Source organism: Salmo trutta, chromosome 14 (assembly GCF_901001165.1).
Source record: "Salmo trutta chromosome 14, fSalTru1.1, whole genome shotgun sequence".
NCBI lineage: Eukaryota > Metazoa > Chordata > Actinopteri > Salmoniformes > Salmonidae > Salmo > Salmo trutta.
The window spans coordinates 61,472,987-61,496,588 of record NC_042970.1 but is presented as its reverse complement, the minus strand read 5'-3'; the positions used below and the strand labels follow the sequence as shown (position 1 = coordinate 61,496,588).

Below are 23,602 nucleotides of genomic sequence, written 5' to 3'. Positions count from 1 at the left end.
CGAAGGGAACGGGAGCAGAGGAGGTCGACGCGCCAGGCAGGAGCCAGGAAGAAGCTGAAGGAGAGGTGGATCAAGGAGCAACTTCCAACAGCCACTCTCTCCTGAATATCCAGAGAGTCCAGGGATGGGGAGGAGTGACATGTTGCTCCTGATGACATACCTACTCTGGCAGATACCCCTGACAGAGGCGCTGTCCAAGGGGACGGCGAAACAACGACAGGAGAATGGGAAGGAGACTTTCTTACCAACAACTTCTCTGCCCTCACATGGTCTTTCTAACAGAAAGTGAAAACCAGGACAGATTAAGAATGGTAGAATGGCCTTGACAGCAACAACCCTAGAAGAAATTGTAAAATCACCTCCCACTAGAGACTAGTACACCAACTAAGACAATGCAAAACCACAAGGAAGTGGGTTGATGCAGAAAATATGGACATCTGTTACCAACTGGGGTAGCCACAATGAAGAAATTACCCCAGAATCAAACATCTTGAAAAGCAATAACAAATGGCTGGTATAAGTAGGCTCAGTATACAGCAACAAGACATGGGATGGACAATTGTATATTGTGTAGCAAATCCCCTTTGGAAGATCTGTTAATTGTACCTGAACCTGCATCATTTAATGAATGTGCTAAATGTAAAAATGTTCACTGTACTCAGAGAAAATACTACATTCCTTTGTGTAACATAGAATGCAGGTTGGCATTAGGTAGCACTAAAGGCAGGAGTATATTAAACAGAACTATGTTGGGAGAACATGAGTGTGCAGCATATGACATAAGAACTGAATGAAATGGTCCTCATAATGACAGGTTTACTATTGTAAAAGGAAAATATGAATGTTTCCACAGCTATGAAGATAGTGGGATAGATGTGGGAAACATTACAGTTGATTGTAAACAATTTGGGTTTTTAGAAACTGCAGGAGTTCGTACATTTGATGATAAAGGAATGATTGTGAATCGCAAAGGTAAATGTGGTAATATAACTCAAGTAACACCATCTCTTACGATGTTAAAGAATCAGGATAGAGGTATAACTGTTTGTTCTGCCCACACATCCAGAAACGAACTCTTGAATGTTTTACCAGAAGACTGGACAGGTCTCTGTGCTTAAGTTAGAGCGATACAACAGGTGTCTATCATGAAATCACAGCAGGATGAGTCTGTGAAGCATAGAGTAAGGAGAGCCTACGAATCAGATCCAAAAGTATCCCTAGATGCAATGGGACAGCCGAGAAGAGTTCCTGATGAATACAAAGCGAGAAATGAGGTTAAATCAGGGTTTGAATCAATATTTCTTTGAATAACACCTAATGAAAACTTAGAATGGATACATTATATCTACTATAATCAACAGAGATTCATTAACTATACTGACTCTGCATTAACAGCCTTAGGAGAACAGGTACAGGCAACCAGCAAAGTGACATGGCAGAATAGACAGGCTTTAAATGGGCTTTTAGCTGAGAAGGGTGTTGTCTGTGTGATGTTTGGAGATGAATGTTGTACTTTTATTCCCAATAACACTGCACCAGATGGATCTTTTTCTTTTGCTATGACCAAACTGGGGGGATTGCGACAAGAGTTTAAGGACAATGCAGGATTTGATACCCATGCTTGGGACTGGTTGGACTTCGCTTCAGGTAAATGGGGTGCAATGTTTACTAAAATGGCTATCGTGGTAGGCCTTGAACTTGTGACAATGTGAATTGTTTTCTGTTGTGTCCTACCTCTGTTGAAATCTCTGTTGGTCCAAACTAGTTAAACAGATGGCGATAGGGCAATACCGCCCTCCAGTGGTTAGCCTGGTACCTGCGGCTCCTGGCCATATACAAATAGACATGGTGTAGCTTGTAATGCTCTTGGAGGACCACTTGACTGTCCTTTTGGTAACCCAAGTTGTCTCTATGGGGTTACTCCAGGAGGAGGATATGCTTGCCATGATTATAGTGATCAAGGTTTTCCTGTTTTCAGGAAAGCACCTGACTCTAATGACTTGGAAGTTGCGCATGTACCCAAACCTTGTCGTAAAGGTAAAGTCGCAAGTGGTGTACTAAGGATGAGAGAGATGGACATGGTCATTACCCAGAACCATTTTCCTGTGCAATGTGCCAAAGAGGAGAATGACCTATATGTAAGGATGAGGAATGTGCTTGATTGAAAATAGGATTGGCACAATATATCTCACCTCGTAATCACTTACTATGGAGTGTATTTTCTATTTACTTTCTACATTTGATAATGGATAAATGAAGTTAGAACTTCTACATTTTGTTTAGGGGATTCCGGTTACAAGTGTCCACGGACCATGTCATTAATCTTCTAACAGGTGTTTCATTTGTTCCATCACTGTTTGCTAGAGAGGTGTCAGAGATGGAGGATATTGTTTAAGTGTCTTATTTAGAATGACATAAGGGGTTTTATTATTTACTTTATTATTCACACCATTTTGCTTATTTGTATTCTTTTTTGTGTTTTATTATTTTTCATATATTTTACAGAACTGAGATACCCTCAGGCAAGGCTATGTACTACATTCTCATGCTTTTACATTGTATTTTAAGTTTGCTTTTACTTTGTATTTGAATATATTTGATCTTGTACTCCTTTCCATTGTATATGTATGGAGATGTTTGGTCCGGTCTTTTCTTTGAGTTTGTGGAAGTCCCAATTGTTAGGATGGATAGGGGGAAGTTTGCCGCCAGTGCTTGATGATTGATCCTCCCTTTTCTTTGATTTATTTGTGTGATTTTTGATGTGGGACTTGGTACGTCCCAAAGGGGGGTTTATGTGGGAGCAAAACTCATGACTATGATTCCGTTTCCATTATTTGCAGTATCTGGACTGTCCACTTTAAAGAGCTGAGACAGAATGGCTAGATAAGGAATGGAACATATAGGACCAGGGCCTGCTACCATTATAACCTATACAGCTGTCAGATGTGGGCATTAACAAGCAAGAACTGAGACTGAAAGACAATGGTGGCGAAAGGTCAAGGGGAGTTATTTTCATATAGAAGGAGGGGACTCTGTACGTTATGCAAAGACAGAATCCTATAAAGGCAGGGCTCTGTGATAAGAGAATTCAGCTGTTCCATGGAATTCCTCAGCTCTGTTACTTTGTAATAAAGTCTAACTGAATCTACAAGTTCCAGTATCTGTGCAAATATTTGACTCAATATTTTCCACAACACCTTCCGGATAGCCTGAGTGCACTTATTTCTCATTTGCCTGAACGATAGCCAGTCAGCTTGAGTGTGCCGAGCCTTTCGCCAAATGCAATACTTGAGGTTGAGTAACTCTGCAAGATCACAGTCGAACCAGGGGCTGAACCTGTTTTTAATTCTCATTTTCTTAATGGGGGCGTGTTTGTTAACAATATCACTGAAAATTTCAAAAAAGAAGGTCCAAGCGTCTTCGACAGAGGGTATCAAGCTGATTCTATACAATTTTACAGAGGCCAGTTCATGAAGGAAGGCTTGCTCATTAAAGTATTTTAGCAAGCGTCTATGACAAATCAGCACAGGTCGTTTCACTGAGCAGCCATTACAAACACAGGCTGTAAAACAGTGATCACTAAGGTATCAGTCTGGTGTTTTCTGTAATGACCTATCAGGATTATTTGTGAGGATAACATCAATAAGTAGCCTTTTCTGGGTGTTTGGAGTCATACCTTGTGGGATTGGTGATAATCTCAGAAAGATTTAGGGAGTCCCATTGCTTTAGGACTTGGTTAGGTGGTTTAAGCATGTCCCAGTTTAGGTCACATAGCAGGACAGATTCAGACTTAGTGTAAGGAGCCAGGAGAGAGCTTAGTGCGGGAAGGGTACAGGCCGGTGCTGATGGAGGACGATAGCACCCAGCAACAGTTAACAAAGAGCTATTTGAAAGTTTAATGCTTAAAACCAGCAAATCAAATTGTTTGGGGACAGACTTGGAGGAGACAACCGAGCACTGAAGGTGATCCTTGGTAAAGATTGCCACTCCCCCACCTTTGGAGGATCTGTCTTGCCGAAAAAGGTTATAACCAGAAAGGTTAACATCAGTATTCGAAACACTCTTTCTTAACCACGTCTCAGTAATGACCAACACATCTGGATTGGAGCTGTGAACCCACACTTTCAATTGATCCATTTTAGGTAATAAGCTTCTAGTGTTAACGTGCAGAAAACCCAGGCGTTTACGAGAACAGAAATCAGTGAAGCAGATATCAGAGCACAAGTCAGAATTGGGGCCAGTTACAGTAGATGGGCCAGAGTGTACATGCACATTTCCAGGTATCATCAACAGTAATACAATCAAGGCACGGCATAGGACAGGGAGAGCTCTGCAGTGCTGATTTATGACATCTGAATGTGCATCAGATGGCAACAAGATCATATTGTACAGCAATTTCATCAGGTAACATGAATACAAAGCTGGCGAGAGGTGGTTAGAATAGGATGGGAGGCCAAAGGTCCGTGTAACCAATAGAGAGTCAGAGTCCCGAGTGTGGGAACAAACATAGTCTGTCCCACGGTTGGGTAAAGAAAGTTTGTAGTCATCAAAGCATGCAGGAGTCATGAGGCACATAGCAAAATGCACAAGAAAAATATAAAATATATAACGACTTGGGGCTAGCCATTGTAAGTTCAGAGTCACTCGCCCAAACAGTGCGTTGTGTGCTGGAGGCGAGCGAAAGCTCGGGAGAGAGGGGGGAGTGTGGTGGGGGTACCTGTACCAGACAGGGTGAGACAGGCCAGGGCAGACGGTGAACAGATCGCCAGGTGGAATCCAAGCAGCAGTGCAGCAGGCCCATCAATACGCTCAGGGCCCTGGGTCTGAACCCCTCCATGTACAACTCGGTCCTGGACTTCCTCACGGGTCGAACCAAGTGGTGAAGGTAGGCAACAACACCCCCACCACGCTGCCCCTCAACACGGGGCCCCACAGGGGTGCATGCTCAGCCCCCTCCTATATTCCCTGTTCAACTATGACTGCTTGGCCAGGGACGTCTCCAACTCAATCATCAAGTTTGCTGATGACATAACAGTGGTAGGTCTGATTACCAACAATGACGAGACAGCCTACAGGGAGGAGGTGAGTGCCTTGGCGGAGTGGTGCCAGGAAAATAACCTCTCCCTCAACGTCAACAAAACAAAGGAGCTGATCATGGACTACAGGAGACAGCAGAGAGAACACGCCCCCATCCACATCGACGGGGCCACAGTGGAGAGGGACAAAAGCTTCAAGTTCCTCAGCGTACACATCACTGACGATGTGAAATGGTCCATTAAAATGGCCTTTTTATTGTTTCTTTATTCATTTTTCCTGTGAAGCACATTGCGTTGCATTCCATGTCTGAAATGTGCTGTATAAATAAAGCTTGATTTGATAGTGTTTTACCCACTTTATTTGTATATACTGTATTCTAGTCATGGTTCATCCTATATAGTGTAACTACTGCTATACACACACATTTTCTATTTACATACGGTCCATACACACCATTCACATACATATATATTGATTATGTTCCGGACTCAGGTTCGGAAGCTAATTTCCTAAAATACTATCCATTTTGCCATGGGGTTTTGTACTGTGTATTTATATAGTGTATTCTCGACATAGCTCATTCTAATATTTCTACTACTGTACATTGGATTTTAGTTATACTGTTTATACACACTGCATATTTATTTACATACTGGATTCTTGACATAGCTCACTCTAATACAGCAGTTCCCAAACTAGGGGTCCCAACCCCATTTCCACGGTGAATGGCTAGGCCCACGACGCTATGAAATCACACACTATTGCAGAGACTTTGATATTATCGGCCGCAATTGCTATGGTGAAAACAATGTGTGGGGAGGCAGAGGCATAGAAACTCACATCAATACCTTTGTCAGATAGCACTGTTAAAAGAAATAATGATATTGCTAGCAATCAAGACGAAACTGAACGAATCAAACTCTCCAGCTTATGTTCTCCAAATGGACGTTAGCTGTGAGGCCTGAGATGCCCGTGCATTGACTTTTGTTTGCTATACATGTTGGAGAATGCTCTTCACGAGGACATATTGTTCCGTCTCATGATTCCCGAGCATGAAACGACACAGGGGATGTTCAGTGTGCTACGTGGCTATATTGACAACAAACTGATTCCATGGGATCAAATGGTGGGCTTTTGCACAGATGGGGCTTAATACATGGTGGGACGGCAGGCAGGCCTCTGCACTAAAGTTATGAATGTGTCTCCCTCTACCGTATTGACGCATTGTATTATACACCGAGAGCAACTGGCAGCACAAGAGCTGAGATTTTTCTGCAGGTAACTTCGATTGTAAACTACATCAAACCACATCCACTACGCGCACGCCTGTTCGCAAAACTATGTGGAGATGTGGGACCAGAGCATGACAATGTTCTATTTCACGTCGAGGCTTGGTGGTTATTGAGGGGGGAGAGTTGGAAAGATTTTCTGCATTGAGAGAGGAACTGTCGTCATTCACAATGGATGTATAAGAAAACCGACTTGGTTGACTTTCTGTGTAATGAAAATAAAATGTGTCTCCTATGTAACTAACATATTTGTGTAACTGAACGTAAGCCGGCAGGGGAAATACAAAAACAGTATACAGACGAGTGACCAAATTAGTGGATTCAAGAATTCTCATTGGAGAGAGTCTTTCAAAAGCGAACCACACCCCCTTCCTTTGGCTGTGCATGTTTCTAACAGAAAACAGCATCAGTAACTGTCCCACATGAGTGATGACTGCTCACCTCCAACACATGGAAGAGCATTTTGGGACCTACTTCCCAATCCGTTTGACTGTGATCCTGACATGCCGGTAAGTGAAATCGAACAGCTGATTGAGCTGTCATGTGACCGAACGCATTCACAGGCCACAATGGATAGTTTTGTTCTCCATCTGAGCATTAATGCAGCATTCAAAACAACTTGTAAATCTCTGACTTCAGTTCGTTCAAGACAACTGGGAACTCAGAAAAAACAAGCTCCAACTGGGAAAATCGATTCGAACGGTCATCCAACTCGGAATTCCAACTCGGGAACTCGGGCCTCTTCCTAGAGCGCCGGCATTCTGACATCATGATTTGACCTCGTATTTTTCCTGAGTTCGCAGTTGTATTGAAAGCACCATAAAACTCATGGTACCCTCATGGCTGGATTCAGTGCTCTCGTCTGCATTAAAACCAAATATCGATCCAGGTTGGATGTGACAACAGAGATGAGGTGCGCACTGTCGACCATGCTCGCTAACTTTGAGAAGCTCCGATGCAACATGCATCAAACACACCCATCTTATTAGTGGTGGTGAGATAATGTATCTTATGTCAGACTAATTTGCAAATGAATGTCATAGCCCCATATTAAAAGTATGTGATGGTGAGTTGAAAAGACAATCAGAAATACTGTTAGAATATTTTTCAATTGACTCCCATAGCCCAAATAAAAAAGTAAACATTGGCTGTTATTTACCAAAACTATTTCACATGGTTGGGGTGTAGATATGTATATATTCCATTTGGATTACTGTTACAGTGCTATTTGCGTTGTTAATTGGATTTGTTTTGACATTTCTTCATTTTAACTTTTTGGATTATGTGTGTATTGTTTTGTATTGCTAGGTATTACTGCAATACAATTACTGTTGGAGCTAGAAACACAAGCATTTCGCTGCACCTGCGATAACATCATAAAAATCTGTGTATGCGACTAGTAAACTTTGATTTGATACGTTTTAAAATTCCAATTCAAAAAGTCTAAACAGTCTAATTCCAATTCCATAACATTAAGATGTTTTACATTTCAATTTAATTCAACTTCATGAGTGAATTAATTTTTTTTATTTCAAATTAAATTAGAATTGTCCCCAACCCTGGTAAATACACTTTAATTCAAGTGAGTACCAGCAAGAGGTAAGCAGTGTTTCTGTAGTGCACATGTTATTGCAGTTTGCTAAACAAATCGGCACTGGATTGACACAAATAATCATGATGTCATGCTGCCAGGTAGGCATAGGCTACTTTGTAGTTAATATTTAATTGAGAAGGTTTTGGATGTCGTCATTAGCATCATTGCTAACGGCTACACAAAGTAGACAAACGCGCACACACAGACCGGGGCATTCCCGTGTTGCCTCAGAAAGTTGAAGGAAAATACAAAGCACTGATGCATTTTGTTCATGTTTTATAATAATCTTGGACAAATTAATACATTTTCAATTGATTTAGTTGATTTCCTACCAAGTTCAATAAATTTTTGAATATTTTTGAATTCTGTTTTAAAATGTATGGATTCCGTGATGCCGTTCCCATTATCCGCATTTTATAGGGCCCTAGATAAGTGTGTTTTTGAGGAAAATTAAAGCCCTTTGCAAAATGTTTTTTGAAATTTGGCTATAGAAACAGTAGAGTTTGTGGCTAAATGTATTATAATTTAGGTGGAATGAGAACATCTCTAGCAGCCCAGGAAAAATGTCTAAAACCCAGGCCAATGTCCCTGATGAAGTGGCATTGTGCTTATAAAAAAAACACAATACACAGACACTGTGTTTTTTACAATCTGCCAAGCAAGACTACCAAAATACAATTCTGTATTATAAAAACAAACTAAAAAACACAAGCATTAAAAAAAAGGTATTATAAATTTAGACCCTGCCTTAAATTTTTGGATCAATTCAATGCAATTCAATCTATGAGGATTGTAACCATAGACATACAATAGCTATATTTAGCGAGTCTTGAGACCTCTCCAGTGACTTTTATTGGTAAAAAAGCCTAGCAACAAATTCAGCTATTTTCAGGCTGCCTTGGAGTTCTGCACATAGAATTAGGAATTAGAATAGTAATTTAAAGCTGCAATACATACTTTTGGGCGAACTGACCAAATTCACATAGAAATGTGTGTTATAGATCTGTAATTCTCATTGAAAGCAAGTCTAAGAAGCGGTAGATTCTGCATAGTGCATCTTTAACAGGGATGACTATGGTTTTGCCACCAATGGTTTTGATAGCATCTTGTGACTTTTCCCACTCACAGCAACAACGCACACACAGACAGAGAAGCACAAGGAGAGGGGGTGTGCAGCGGGAGATGCTAAGCGTAAATGCTAAGTTGATGACCATAACTGTGCCGCAGCAAGGCAGATTTGTGCTTTGACGTCGACGCGGCAACAACAAAATGTCATCTAGCAACAAATCAAGCAGCCAACAGCAACTCTCACAAAAACAAAAATTGTTGGCAACACTGTTCATGCTACTAATAACCCATGCAGACCTGAGCAGAAAATAGTTAGATTTTATTTTATTTTATTTTAAAATACAAACTTTTCAAATACTCGAGGTAGTCAAATATAGTTTTTATAGCACAGTGGGTCACCAACCGCGATCTCCAAGGCATTCGTAGTCGATCACCAAATATTTCTGTAAAAAACATCAAGCTCTGTCAGGTTGGATGGGGAGCAGTGCTGCACAGCTATTTTCAGGTCTCTCCAGAGATGTTCGATCGGGTTCAAGTCTGGGCTCTGGCTGGTCCGCTCAAGGACATTCAGAGACTTGTTGTGAAGCCACTTCTGCATCGTCTTGGCTGTGTGCTTAGTCCTGTTGGAAAGTGAAACTTCGGCCCAGTCTGAGGTCCTGAGTGCTCTGGAGCAGGTTTTCGTTAAGGATCTCTCCGTCTCTTTGCCTCGATCCTGACTAGTCTCCCAGTCCCTGCCGCTGAGAAACATAACCCACAGCATGATGCTGCCAGGTTTCCTCCACACGTAATGCTTGGCATTCAGGCCAAAGAGTTCAATCTTGGTTTCATCAGACCAGAGAGCAGGGGGGAGGCTGCCTTTCACCCGACTCACAGTCCCCCCCGCTCTCCCTCCCTCCACTGAGAAAAGGGGACACTGTCTTCCAGCTGATGGCGAAACTCAAGCCACACTGCATTATTTCTGCATCATGCACCAATTCATGTTATTAATCCGGTGTCCAGATAAAGTGAAATATTACTTGATAAAAAATAATAATAGACAAGCCGTTAAAAACAGGGCAAGCTTATCAAAACACTTTGCTACACTCATTCACTGCAGCTGCAGTGCTGGTTGTAGCACATTTGATAGCTTATAAAAGTTTTGAACAATATGTTGACAGTGCTGAATAACAACTTAAACATGAACTTACTCATAAAAACAGCAACACTTTGCTGTATTCGCGTTATCCCAGTTCCACTCATGATTTTGTACTCAACTATTTATAACTTTTACTTCACTACATTCCTAAAGAAAATAATGTACTTTTTACTCCATATATTTTCCCTGACACTCAAAAGTATTACATTTTCAAATGCTTACCAGGACAAGAAAATGGTACAATTCCTGCACTTGTCAAGAGAACATCCTTGGTCATCTCTATTGCCTCTGATCTGGCGGACTCACTAAACACACATGCTTTGTTTGTAAACATGTCTGAGTGTTCCCCTGGCTATCAGTTTTTTTTTTTTGGGGGGGGGGGGGGGGGGGGCTGCCGTCTGGTTTGCTTAATATAAGGAATTTTTATTATTCACACTTTTACTTAAGTACATTTTAGAAATTACATTTATGTTTGATACTTAAGTACTGTTTATTTAAAACCAAATACTTTAAAAGTTTTATTCAAGTAGTATTTTACTGGGTGACTTTCACTTGAGCCATTTTCTATTATGTTATCTTTACTTTTACTCAAGTATGACAACTGGGTACTTTTTCCACCACTGAGTGCTAGTGCGCAGGTGTTATCGGCTCTGTAAAACAGATGACAGCAACCGCGAAACAGCATATGCGAATGTGAGCAGTTATGTTGAAAACAATGGTCGGCCATCTTGGACGCTTTCTCCAGTTGTATCCTGATGTCGACAGCAGATGAGAGTTATATTCAAAATATAGCTAACTTAGCTAGCTAACATACATTTGGAGGAAACAAATTATAATTAACTGGCTAGCTAGCTAACTAACTACTGTTAGCAGTGTTTTCAATGGTGGCAAGTGCAGCTAGCGAACCAGCTAGCAAACAATGGAACAAAAGTATAATTTCGGATTCGAAAACTAGTCCAACAGACTCTGCATTTCAGGAATCACAATTGTGAGTACCCCTGGTGCACTGAAATTATTTAGCCATTTAAATCATTTATTTGTTGATGAAAACTCTGTTTTTGCCACTGCAGTCGTCGGCTTCCTTGCATTTCAAATGTGAGCTGGTCGGACTGGATTCTGGTTAGTGACGGTTGCTACCCAACGGAGCACTGTGATTGGTTGCACAACATTCTGGGGCGGGCTTAGCGAAGGGGCAATTCCCACCCTAGTCTCTGCATCTAACGACTTCAGGGAAATCTATTAAATGCTCAGTCTGCTCTGGTCGTGTCTGGTTTGCCAGGGACCTTAACAAAGAGTCAGCACACTCAACCCCAGCAATTATTAACTCAAACCCTAGTGTCTGCGACTAATTCAAAAATGATTGTATTGTAACGACCCCGGGTTTATAAGCGCGGATATCGGCTCTGCCACTCGAGCATACTTTTGCGACACAGTCGATAGCGTGCTGGACTTTGGGTTAGAAGGTCGAGGGTTCGAGACCTGCTCCCTGCTGTTTCATTACATTGGTGTCAGAAGTGGGATCGAAACTTGCATCCACGACAGTGCATGTGCTTGGCCGGTGAGCGCGTTCCTATAACATGGTGAGTCACAAGCTAGCATGAGGACGCGCTCTTTGAAAGGAGGGAGTAGTGTAACGACCCTGGGTTTATAAGCGCGGGTATCGACTCTGCCGCTCGAGCATACTTTTGTGGCACAGTCGATAGCGCGCTGGACTTCGGGCTAGAAGGTCGAGGGTTCGAGACCTGCTCCCTGCTGTTTCATTACAGTATCAAAAGGTTAAGGTGATGTCTCTAGCTGTTGTATTAAGGTTATTTAGTGTTTTTACGTCACTTTTCAATAAAAGTTTGTAAAACTTGTATGGCATTCTTTGGATGAGAATGTGACTATGATAAATAAGCACAAAAATAGCACAGTATGGAATTACAGGTGAGATAATATCAGATATTTGGAGTAGCATATTATGGAATAGGTTTTCCCAAATATCGCCCAATCCCAAATATACTGTAATAAATAACACACCAAGATTAATAAGTAAGACTTGCTGCCAAGGGCAGCAAGCTGGCACAGGATGACCACTCTGTAGACAGGCTGCCGAATGGTAGACAGGCTGCCGAAGGGTACAGTCAACAACTAGCCACTGAATCTCAAACTTAACACTATCACTCAACATGCGCGTTCACGTGTCAATCTCAATTGCTAATTGTCGAGTCTACGAGGGCTCCACTGAACCCGTTGGCAGCTTCTTTACCGACTGGGCATACTGTGCCGTCTCGGCGCCCTTGGCAGCAACTTCTATCCATGAATCTTAACCCGTTACCTAGCAACAACATGGCCACTACTACTTTGCCCTCAAAATAGTCAGAATGAATCTAAAATGATAATTTGGTTTTAATTTTGTGCTTGAAGGAGTAGTATTTTTTAAGTTTTAAAAAGAGCATGAAAACTAGTCAGTGCAGTATAGTCTGCTGCGGTCAGCTGACCCGACACTTTAGAGAAACATGCGGTTCTACAGCAAGCTGTAATTAAAGGACAAGCTACACTCTGTTTATCAGTGCCCAACATCACTAGCTTGTTAGGTTCCATCCCCGTGTTTGTCAGTGAAGCTAGCTGTTAGAACTAGCTAGCGGGCACTATGAGCAGGCAGGCTAAGTCAACTAGCAAGTTGCTTTGGTGCTTTTTTATGCTGGAGTAGAGATGCCGTTTTGTTTTTCCAAGTGTGCGTCTGTCCGCCCGTATTTCATAGCGTATTATGCTACAAAACAGGTCGCAGAAGGAGACAATGCTCGCAAATAGGTTTTGAATTTTGTAATATTGACAAGTGGCAGTTTGGATACAAGTGGTTGATTGGTCGAAGTGTTTGTTTTTTTATTCAGCCTTAGTGTGATGTATACAGTGAATAGTGTAAACGTACCTCGTTTGCGGCCATGTTCCTGACTTGTTCTGGGCGCAACTCTGAGAATTGAAAGAGATAGCATTAGGAAACAATTAGACACGTTTTTAAAGAGACCAATTGCTGTATCGATTCAAAGGTTTGAATGAATTGTGCTGCTTACCTCTGATGGGACCGAGGGACGCATCTTTGGCCAGCGAGGTCAGGTCACTGCCAGAGTAGCCTTCTGTCAATCTGCAAGGATTACACATACACCAAGTATTTCCATTATACCACAATATCTTTATCTAGATCTCTATACAGACAGTTCCAAAATTATTGTCACCATTGACAAAGATGAGTAAAAACGACTAAAATAAATAATACAAATACAGAGCTATATTGTAGGCTTCAGTTGTTATTTATCTATATTATTTTATACTACTACAATTGCTTAGATAAATAGATTTTGTTTAACAAGTAATATATACACATTTTATTTAAGACATGTATCAAGATGATTGGCAACCCCAACTATTAATTCTAGTCTGCATTTACATTCTACTTTTTTAAGTTAATCTAATTTTAAGGAACTATATTCTGGCTTCCTGTTTCACTGGGGTATAACAATGAGGTAACACGCATGTAAAATCACTGTCATCCATCACCATGGGAAAATTCGCAAACAAAAAAGCAACAAATGGTTGTTGAACATCATAAAATCAGGCAATGGGTACAAAAAAATAGAAAAATATATAACTATTAGGGTAACAATTAAGAAGTTTCAAACCACTGGAACAGCAGTAAACTTGCCTGGTATTGGACAAAAGTGTATCTTGTCCCCACACACAGTAAAGAAGAATATTCAAGGGCCAAAGTTGGAAAATTACAGAACTTAGTCACATCTTGGGGTCACCAAGTCTCCAAATCTACAATTAGACGCTACCGCCATGCCAATAGGCTCTTTGGAAGGGTTTCCAGAAAGAATAGCCTTTATTGAGAGCAACCAACTAATATAAACTCCTGGAGTTTGCTAAAGGGCATTGGCACTGGGATTGGAACAGTTGCTATGGTCAGATGACATGAAAATACAGCTTGGCGTTGAAGAAGGATGCATATGAATAAAATAACCTCATACCTACTAGGGCTGGGAAGTGTCAGGGACCTAACGATACGATATTATCATGATAATTAGGTGTTGACAATATGTATTGCGATTGTCACTATTCTACATGTATTGCGGTTCAATACTGTGACTTTATTGCGATTCCATGGTCCAAACATTTTGCTCACAACATGTCTGCTGCAGAGTGACATGAGAGAGCCATGAGAAAACAAGTTTTGATCAGTCATGGAAATAAAAGTGATGAAAACAAATTGGCTCCCTATTTAAAAAGAAGATGGAGAACAAGCTATGAAGGAAAAATACTGGACTTTTGGTGCAGTTACAGCCAACTAGCACAAACATGTTGCGATACTGTCAAAAAGAATATCACGATAAGTAACTATCAACCCCCCCATCAATAATACCTACTGTAAAATATGGTGGGGGATCTTGGATGTTATGGGCCTGTTTTACTTCCACTGGTCCTGGGGTCCTCAACGGCATCATGAACTGTAGCAACTACCAGGACATTTTAGGCAAAAATCTGATTGCCTATGCCAGGAGGCTGAAACTTTGCCGTAAGTGGTTATTCCACCAAGACAATAACCCCAAGCAATAACCTCAAGCACACATCAGAATCCACAATGAAATGGTTAATTGACCAGAAAAATCTATTTTGCAATGGCCATCTCATTTTACGAAGTGAAAACCCCATTGAAAACCTGTGGTTTGAATTGAAGGGGGCAGTCCATAAGCGCAGACCAAAGGATATCAAGGATCTGGAAAGATTCTGTATGTGTTCTCCAATCTCATAAAACATTTGAGAAAAAGGCTCAGTACCATTATCCTTGCAAGGGGAGGGTGCCAGAGTACTGAAAACAGGGGTGCCAATAATTGACGCCAATCATTTTTAGATTACTTGTTAAACAAAATCTCTTTCTCTGAGCAATTATATACAAGAATATAGTTTTGCTCATCTTTATCAAGGTTGCCAATAATTTTAGACGTGACTGTATATCTATCGCAATACCTCTTTATCTGTATGTGATTCTGAAAGCATAAAGATATAGCAAACATTTAAAATATAGCATTATGTCTCTATTCTTCTTTATATATCAATATATCTATTGGTATCTCTTTATTTATCCATCATTTTGAAAGGATTACAGAGAACAAAACATTCTATATTATAAAGATAGATGAATATCATGATCCATTGTTATATCCATAGCTCTATCAACTACCTATTGTACAAAGTTCATTCAAACCATGGTAAAGGATATCTAAAGGTACATAACATACTAGGTAGACTTCAAAGTCAGTTTACCTGGCAAGCTGGGACAGTTCTTTCTGTGTGAGAGGATTCCCGTGCTTCCCTAAAAGGTTCTTGACCAGTTTTAGCCGTGTCTATACACAACACACAATTGTATACATTTTTGCAGGGAAATTGCATGGGGAATGTGATTTGTTTACTGTATGGCTACAATTGAAAATGGAATTAATAGGTTTCTTAGCATACCTCTTCTGTTGGTAAAGCCACGTACACCCGTTTTGCAAATCGCCTGTGAATAGAAACAGTTTGAGAATGTGTTACCATTGGGTAAGCCTTGAAGACTTGAAGGACAATTCCACCACTTTAGAACCAGTTATTATGCTGCTAGGATACACTGAGTGTACAAAACATTAGGAACATCTGCTCTTTCCATGACATAGACTGCCCAGGTGAAAGCTTTGATCCCTTATTGATGTCACTTGTTAAATCCACTTAAATCAGTGTAGATGAAGGGGAGGAGACAGATTAAAGAAGATTTTTAAGCCTTGAGACAATTGAGACATGGATTGTGTATGTGTGCCATTCAGAGGGTGAATGGGGAAGACAAAATATGTAAGTGCCTTTGAATGGAGTATGGTAGTAAGTGCCAAGCGCACCGGTTTGACTGTGTCAAGAACTGCAACACTGCTGAGTATTTCACGCTCAACAGTTTCCTGTGTGTATTAAGAATGGTCCACCATCCAAAGGACATTAAGTCAACTTGACACAACCGTGGGAAGCTTGGAGTCAACATGGGCCAGCATCCCTGTGGAACGCTTTCGACACCTTGTAGAGTCCATGCCCCGATGAATTCAGGCTGTTCTGAGGGCAAAAGGGTGTGTAACTTAGACCGAAGGATGTTTTGTACACTCAGTGTATATGAACTACTGTACAATTTGATACACAATGTTGTTTTATAGCTTTTGTTAGTCATACTGCACGATTCCTAGTTTGTCATTTTTTAAGCTTCTGCATTGCTCTCGTCTACAGTATACTCAAATCACATTTTATTTGTCAATGTACCGAAATCAACAGGTGTAGACCTAACAGTGAAATGCTTACTTACAAGCCCTAAACCAACAAGGCAGATTTTTTTCAAAAGTAAGAAAATATTTGCAAAAAAATATGAAAAGAAAAGGTATGAAGAAAAGTAAACAATTCCCAAGGTGCATTTCACCTCCCATGATGCAATGCTCTTCCCAGTCTGCTGTTAGCTTAGCTGGCTAGCAATCCCAGACGAAGCTTATGTCATAAGTTAAGTGCATTTCACATTCCTTTTGGCTTGCATGAATATCATTCTGAATATAGGTTAATGTCACTGTCACCAATCAACTGCATTACACTCAAAAATTACTAAAATGTAGATGCTAACCATAAGTTACTGTATCTGATGGTTAGCTAGCATGCTAGCTAGCCCAACTTCTACATCCGAAATAGTGATTCCAACAATAAGTCAAGTTTCATCTTAGCAACTGTCTTAAACAAATGTCCAAACAATATGCAGGCCTGTTAGAACAACATTTATTATGACAGTAAGTTGAGATCCCGACTGAGTTCCCAAAAATATATACTATATAAAAATACAAAAAATGTATTGGTCCGATGGCCTACAAAAGGGGGCACCATTAGACGAAGACAACCAGAGCAACATATAGCAGGGAGTTCCAATAAGATCAGGAAACTACAGACATGTTATATAGATAGCTGAAAATAACGGTTCGTCATTTATTTTATTAGTCATCTGAGGGATCCTACTAAAAAACATCACAGAGAAGCAATTTCCAGTTTTGCTCATCACTAAACAGTCAATAGCCATGAAATCATAAAAGTACACTAAAACTGTGTGTATGACATAACTAAATACTTCATAATAACAAACCAAATGTTAAATGTGGCGAAGTTGCCCTTTAACAGTGCTACCTTGTGGCAGAGAGACCTCATTCAAAAGTAAACCTGGGTTGTGTTCATTAGGCATACAAAAACTTATGAAACAGGTAGGGAGGTACTACCTAAACAATGTGCATGTTTTCCATTGCAATAGCCTGTGTCCTACTGAATACAACCCTGGCTTACTAAAACAAAAATGGACATCCCCAGCCACACTGGCCTACAGTACCTTAGAACAGCCTCGTCCAGCTCCTGAGGCCTGTTGGTGGCTCCCATCACCAACACCCGTTCATCCCCACCAGATTGCACCTAAACACACACCCAAATAAATATTATTGGCAGCAACACAACAGTTGCCTACAGAAAGTATTCAGACCCCTTGACTTTATCCACATTTTGTTATGTTACAGCCTTATTCTAAAATGGATTAAACAGTATGGAGAAGAAAAAAAAATTGATGAAATGAAATGGATGAAATATATGCATTCACTACTGTAAGTCGCTCTGGATAAGAGCATCTGCTAAATGACTAAAATGTAAATGTAAATAGTTTTGTCCCCAATACCCCATAATGACAAAAAAAAAATGAAATATCACTATCAAGTATTCAGACCATTTACTCAGTACTTTGTTGAAGCACTCCTGCATTGTCTTGGCTGTGTGCCTAGGGTCATTGTCCTGTTTGAAGGTGAATCTTCGCCCCAGGTCCTGAGTGCTCTGGAGCAGGTTTTCATCAAGGATCTCTCTGTACTTTGCTCCGTTCATCTTTGCCTCGATCCTGACTAGTCTCCCGGTCCCTGCCACTGAAAAACATCCCCACAGCCTGATGCTGCCACCCCCATGCTTCACCGTATGGATGGTGCCATGTTTCCTCCAGACATTCAGACCAAAGAGTTCAATATTGGTTTTATTAGACCAAAGCATCTTGTTTCTCATGGTCTCAGAGTCTTTAGGTGCCTTTTGGCTAACTCCTAGAGGGCTGTCATATGCCTTTTATGGAGGAGTGGCTTCTGTCTGGACACACTACCATAAAGGCCTGATCGGTGGAGTGCTGCTGGAGATGGCTGTCCTCTTGAAAGTTTCTCCCATCTCCACAGAGGAACTCTAGACCTCTGTCAGAGTGACCTCTCTGACCAAGGCCCTTCTCCCCCAATTTCTCAGTTTTGCCGGAGGGCCAGCTCTAGGAAGAGTATTGGTGGTTCCAAACTTCTTCCATTTAAGAATGATGGAGGCCACTGTGTTCGTGGGGACCTTCAATGCTGCAGAAATGTTTTGGTACCCTTCCCCAGATCTGTGCCTCAACACAATCCTGTCTCGGAGCATTTACGGACAATTCCTTTGACCTCATGGCTTGCTTTTTTCTCTGACATGCACTAACAACTGTGGGACCTTATATAGACAGTTGTGTGCCTTTCCAAATCATATCCAATCAATTGAATTTACCACAGGTGGACTCTGACTAGGTTTTCCCCTTTCCCTTTATCAAGTTCTAGAAACATCTCAAGGATAATCAATGAAAACAGGATGCACCTAAGCTCAATTTCGAGTCTCATAGCAAAGGGTTCGAATACCTCAGTAAATAAGGTATTGTGTGTAGATTGCTGAGGAATTTATCTTATTTATTCTAAAATGGATTAAGGCTGAAACATAACAAAATGTGGAAAAAGTCAAGGGGTCTGAATGCGTTCCGAAGGCACTGCATCTCTTGGACAGATGTAATGTGGAAGAGGCCAAATCTTGATGCAGGATATGGACAAGACAAAAAAATTGAAGTTCATTGGGCGCGTACACAGTTTAGCAGATGTTATAGCAAGTGCATTGAAATGCTTGTTACTAGCTCCTTATCAGACATGGCCGGATGCAGGATGTGGACATAACAGACAGAAATCCTCCAGGGACAAACATGGCACACACACTCATAAACAAAATTAAAAACAGGTGACAAAATTAACACTGGAACACGGACGCGTGCATGCGCAGAAACACACACACGGGAGAACTCCTTACCCCATCAAATTCAATCAAGAACTCGGTCTTCAGTCGTCTGCTGGCATCATGCTCTCCCTCTCTCCTTTCACAGAGTAGACTGTCGATCTCATCTGTGTGGGGTAAGTAACAGTAGTCACAATCTGAATGGAAGGGTCCCATTATCCTAGTATTCTATGCATAGTCGCACTCTCCGTTTTCATCAGTTATTAAATAGCAAAGTCTTGCCAATATCTGTGCTTATTATTAGATTGCAGGTAATGAAACATCATTATCATTACGTGCTTTCTTGACCAGTTCATTGCAGTTATGTATTCTTCTATCTAACAAAGTCAAAAGATACCTATGAAGATGATCGAGGGTTGCAGTTCTCTGGCGACGGCAAACAGAGCTCGCACCAGCTTCTCTCCCTCCCCCACCTACAGGGAAAGACCAAAAGAATAGTGAGTTTACTCTTTTTCTACAAGGGTCTACTTGAAATAACTGATATGTTTATTTTTTTTCTACTAAAAACTCGGTTGAATGCATTGACTAAGTTGCATTGGATAAGAGCATCTGCTAAATAACTAACATGCAAAGAAATGTAAAATGTAACAAATTAAAGTGTAAAGCGATCTTTACGCTAATAATGTACTCACATATTTCGAGGTCAAGCTGGCTGCACTTATGTTGAAGAATGTGGCGTTGGACTCCATGGCCACTGCTTTAGCCTATCAGTAAACATTTTTTTTAGCTAAAATGTAAAATGCAGAACATTCTACTTATTTTTAAAACATTTCAAATAAATGCTCTATAATTTTTTTTCTACTGTTCACTTTTTTAACATTTCATAACAGCATATCCATATTCCTGCTCTATAGAAACACCCTTTGTTTTAATGCAGGTCAGACACATTTTGGGAGATGCTACACTACATTCATGATGGATAATGCAATTTTGTATGAAAGAAAAACACACAAAAAATCAATTCCCTGGGATTTTGCCTATCGGTCATAGTACTCCTCTGTCAAAGTACCCACCGTGTAAATTCTTTTATCAATAAATGTACTTACACATTTAGGCCTAAATCAACTCTACTCTTCGACAAAGCACCTTGCAGTTAGAGGATTTCAAAACCAGCTAATCCAGTGAAAGGACTCTATCTGTCTATATTATAAGTATTATATTAGTCGTGTATTATAAAGATTCTACAAATGTATTGTTTTGTGTGTTTTCTATGACAATGGTTAAGCTATTTCATGATCACTTGTAGTCTTTGTGAGCCCAACCAAGACCCACTCTACAATCGTGGCCAAAAGTTTTGAGAATGACACAAATATTAATTTCCACAAAGTTTACTGCTTCAGTGTCTTTAGATATTTTTGTCAGATGTTACTATGGAATACTGAAGTATAATTACAAGCATTTCATAAGTGTCACAGGCTTTTATTGACAATTACATGAAGTTGATGCAAAGAGTCAATATTTGCAGTGTTGACCCTTCTTTTTCAAGACCTCTGCAATCCGCCCTGGCATACAGTCAATTAACTTCTGGGCCACATCCTGACTGATGGCAGCCCATTCTTGCATAATCAATGCTTGGAGTTTGTCAGACTTTGTGGGTTTTTGTTTGTCCACCAGCCTCTTGAAGATTGACCACAAGTTCTCAATGGGATTAAGATCTGGGGAGTTTCCTGTCCATGGACCCAAAATATCAATGTTTTGTTCCCCGAGCCACTTAGTTATCACTTTTTCCTTATGGCAAGGTGCTCCATCATGCTGGAAAAGGCATTGTTCGTCACCAAACTGTTCCTGGATGGTTGGGAGAAGTTGCACTCGGAGGATGTGTTGGTACCATTCTTTATTCATGGCTGTGTTCTTCGGCAAAATTGTGAGTGAGCCCACTCCCTTGGCTGAGAAGCAACCCCACACATGAATGGTCTCAGGATGCTTTACTGTTGGCATGACACAGGACTGATGGTAGAGCTCACCTTGTCTTCTCTGGACAAGCTTTTTTCCGGATGCCCCAAACAATCGGAAAGGGGATTCATCAGAGAAAATAACTTTACCCCAGACCTCAGCAGTCTAATCCCTGTACCTTTTGCAGAATATCAGTCTGTCCCTGATGTTTTTCCTGGAGAGTAGTGGCTTCTTTGCTGCCCTTCTTGACACCAGGCCATCCTCCAAAAGTCTTCGCCTCTGCTTGAGTGCAGATGCACTCACACCTGCCTGCTGCCATTCCTGAGCAAGCTCTGTACTGGTGGTGCCCCGATCCCACAGCTGAATCAACTTTAGGAGACTCAACTGGCGCTTGCTGGCCTTTCTTGGGCCCCCTGAAGCCTTCTTCTCAACAATTGAACCGCTCTCCTTGAAGTTGTTGATGATCCAATAAATGGTCAATTTAGGTGCGATCTTACTGGCAGCAATATCCTTGCCTGTGAAGCCCTTTTTGTGCAAAGCAATGATGACGGCACGTGTTTCCCTGCAGTTAATCATGATTGACAGAGGAAGAACAATGATTCCAAGCACCACCCTGCTTTTGAAGCTTCCAGTCTGTTATTCGAACTCAATAAGCATGACAGAGTGATCTCCAGCCTTGTCCTCGTCAACACTCACACCTGTGTTAACGAGAGAATCACTGACATGATGTCAGCTTTTTGTGGCAGGGCTGAAATGCAGTGGAAATGTTAGTTTGGGATTCAGTTTATTTCCATGGCAAAGAGGGACTTTTCAATTAATTGCAATTCATCTGATCACTCTTCATAACATTCTGGAGTATATGCAAATTGTCATCATACAACCTGAGGCAGCAGACTTTGTGAAAATTAATATTTGTGTCATTCTCAAAACATTTGGCCATGACTGTACTAATCATTTCTCATTGGGTCTCTTGCCAATACCAAATGGTACTGCACCACACTCACCAGCATCGTCTTTCCGTTGCCAGGAGGACCGAAGAGCAGAAGGCCTCGTGCTGGAGCCCTCAAACCTGTAAACAACTTGAAAAAGCAACATCTACTCAGCACTGGTTTCATGAAGTTCAAAATTACAGAGCCTATCGGAATCAATCAATTACTGATTTAACATTTACTGTATTTGGTATTTTATTAGGATCCCCATTAGCTGTTGCAAAAGCAGCAGTTACTCTTCCTAGGGTCCACACAAAACATGAAACATAATACAGAATGACATAATACAGAACATCAAGGAAGTTCCATGCAATAAAGGGCTCTATATAATACTGTACGCTTTCTTGAATTTGTTCTGGATTTGGGGACTGTAAAAAGACCCCTGGTGGCATGTCTGGTGGGATAAGTGTGTGTGTCAGAGCTGTGTGTAAGTTGACTAGGCAAACAATTTGGGATTTTCAACACATTAAATGTTCCTTATAAAAAAGAAGAAGTGATGCAGTCAGTCTTTCCGCAACTCTTAGCCAAGAAATACTGGCATGCATAGTATTTATATCAGCCCTCTGATTACAATGAAGAGCAGAGCGTGCTGCATACATGGACACACATGCTGTGTTTAATGCCAGTGGCATAAAGTCACCCAACATCGAAGTAAAAGATTGGTGAGAGCATGCCAAGACACATGAAAGCTGTGATTGAAAATCAGGGTTATTCCACCAAATATTGATTTCTGAACTCTTCCTAAGTTAAAACATTAGTATTATGTTGTTTAAAAATGAATATGAACTTATTTTCTTTGCATTATTTGAGGTTTGACAACACTGCATCTTTTTTGTGATTTTGACCAGTTGTCATTTTCTGCAAATAAATGCTCTAAATTACAATATTTTTATTTGAAATTTGGGAGAAATGCTGTCAGTAGTTTATAGAATAAAACAAAACATTTTATTTTACCCGAACACATACAGTGAGGGAAAAAAGTATTTGATTCCCTGCTGATTTTGTACGTCTATAATTTTAATGGTAGGTTTATTTGAACAGTGAGAGACAGAATAACAACAACAAAAAAATCCAGAAAAACGCATGTCAAAAATGTTATAAAATGATTTGCATTTTAATGAGGGAATTAAGTATTTGACCCCTCTGCAAAACATGACTTAGTACTTGGTGGCAAAACCCTTGTTGGCAATCAGAGGTCAGACGTTTCTTGTAGTTGGCCACCAGGTTTGCACACATCTCAGGAGGGATTTTGTCCCACTCCTCTTTGCAGATCTTCTCCAAGTCATTAAGGTTTCGAGGCTGACGTTTGGCAACTCGAACCTTCAGCTCCCTCCACAGATTTTCTATGGGATTAAGGTCTGGAGACTGGCTAGGCCACTCCAGGACCTTAACGTGCTTCTTCTTGAGCCACTCCTTTGTTGCCTTGGCCGTG

The 23,602-nt window shown here is 40.8% G+C and overlaps 1 protein-coding gene and 1 long non-coding RNA gene across 3 annotated transcripts in view; one reads left to right on the top strand and one right to left on the bottom strand.

The window, feature by feature from the left end:
• Window positions 1-23,602, bottom strand: part of LOC115208525 (spastin-like) — a 52,205-nt gene that overhangs the window by 11,224 nt on the left and 17,379 nt on the right. For both annotated transcript variants that reach the window (XM_029776654.1, XM_029776653.1), the window contains 9 exons: window positions 22,186-22,260; window positions 19,921-19,992; window positions 19,626-19,701; window positions 19,304-19,395; window positions 17,526-17,605; window positions 15,617-15,659; window positions 15,425-15,504; window positions 13,177-13,247; window positions 13,035-13,075 (listed from right to left, as the gene is read on the bottom strand). In XM_029776654.1, the coding sequence (XP_029632514.1) occupies window positions 13,035-13,075; window positions 13,177-13,247; window positions 15,425-15,504; window positions 15,617-15,659; window positions 17,526-17,605; window positions 19,304-19,395; window positions 19,626-19,701; window positions 19,921-19,992; window positions 22,186-22,260 (630 nt within the window). The remainder of the gene's footprint in view (window positions 1-13,034; window positions 13,076-13,176; window positions 13,248-15,424; window positions 15,505-15,616; window positions 15,660-17,525; window positions 17,606-19,303; window positions 19,396-19,625; window positions 19,702-19,920; window positions 19,993-22,185; window positions 22,261-23,602) is intronic.
• LOC115208529 (uncharacterized) lies at window positions 10,729-22,427 on the top strand. The gene is made up of 4 exons (XR_003881193.1): window positions 10,729-11,111; window positions 19,377-19,404; window positions 19,615-19,725; window positions 22,209-22,427. It is a non-coding gene; the product is annotated as an uncharacterized LOC115208529 (long non-coding RNA).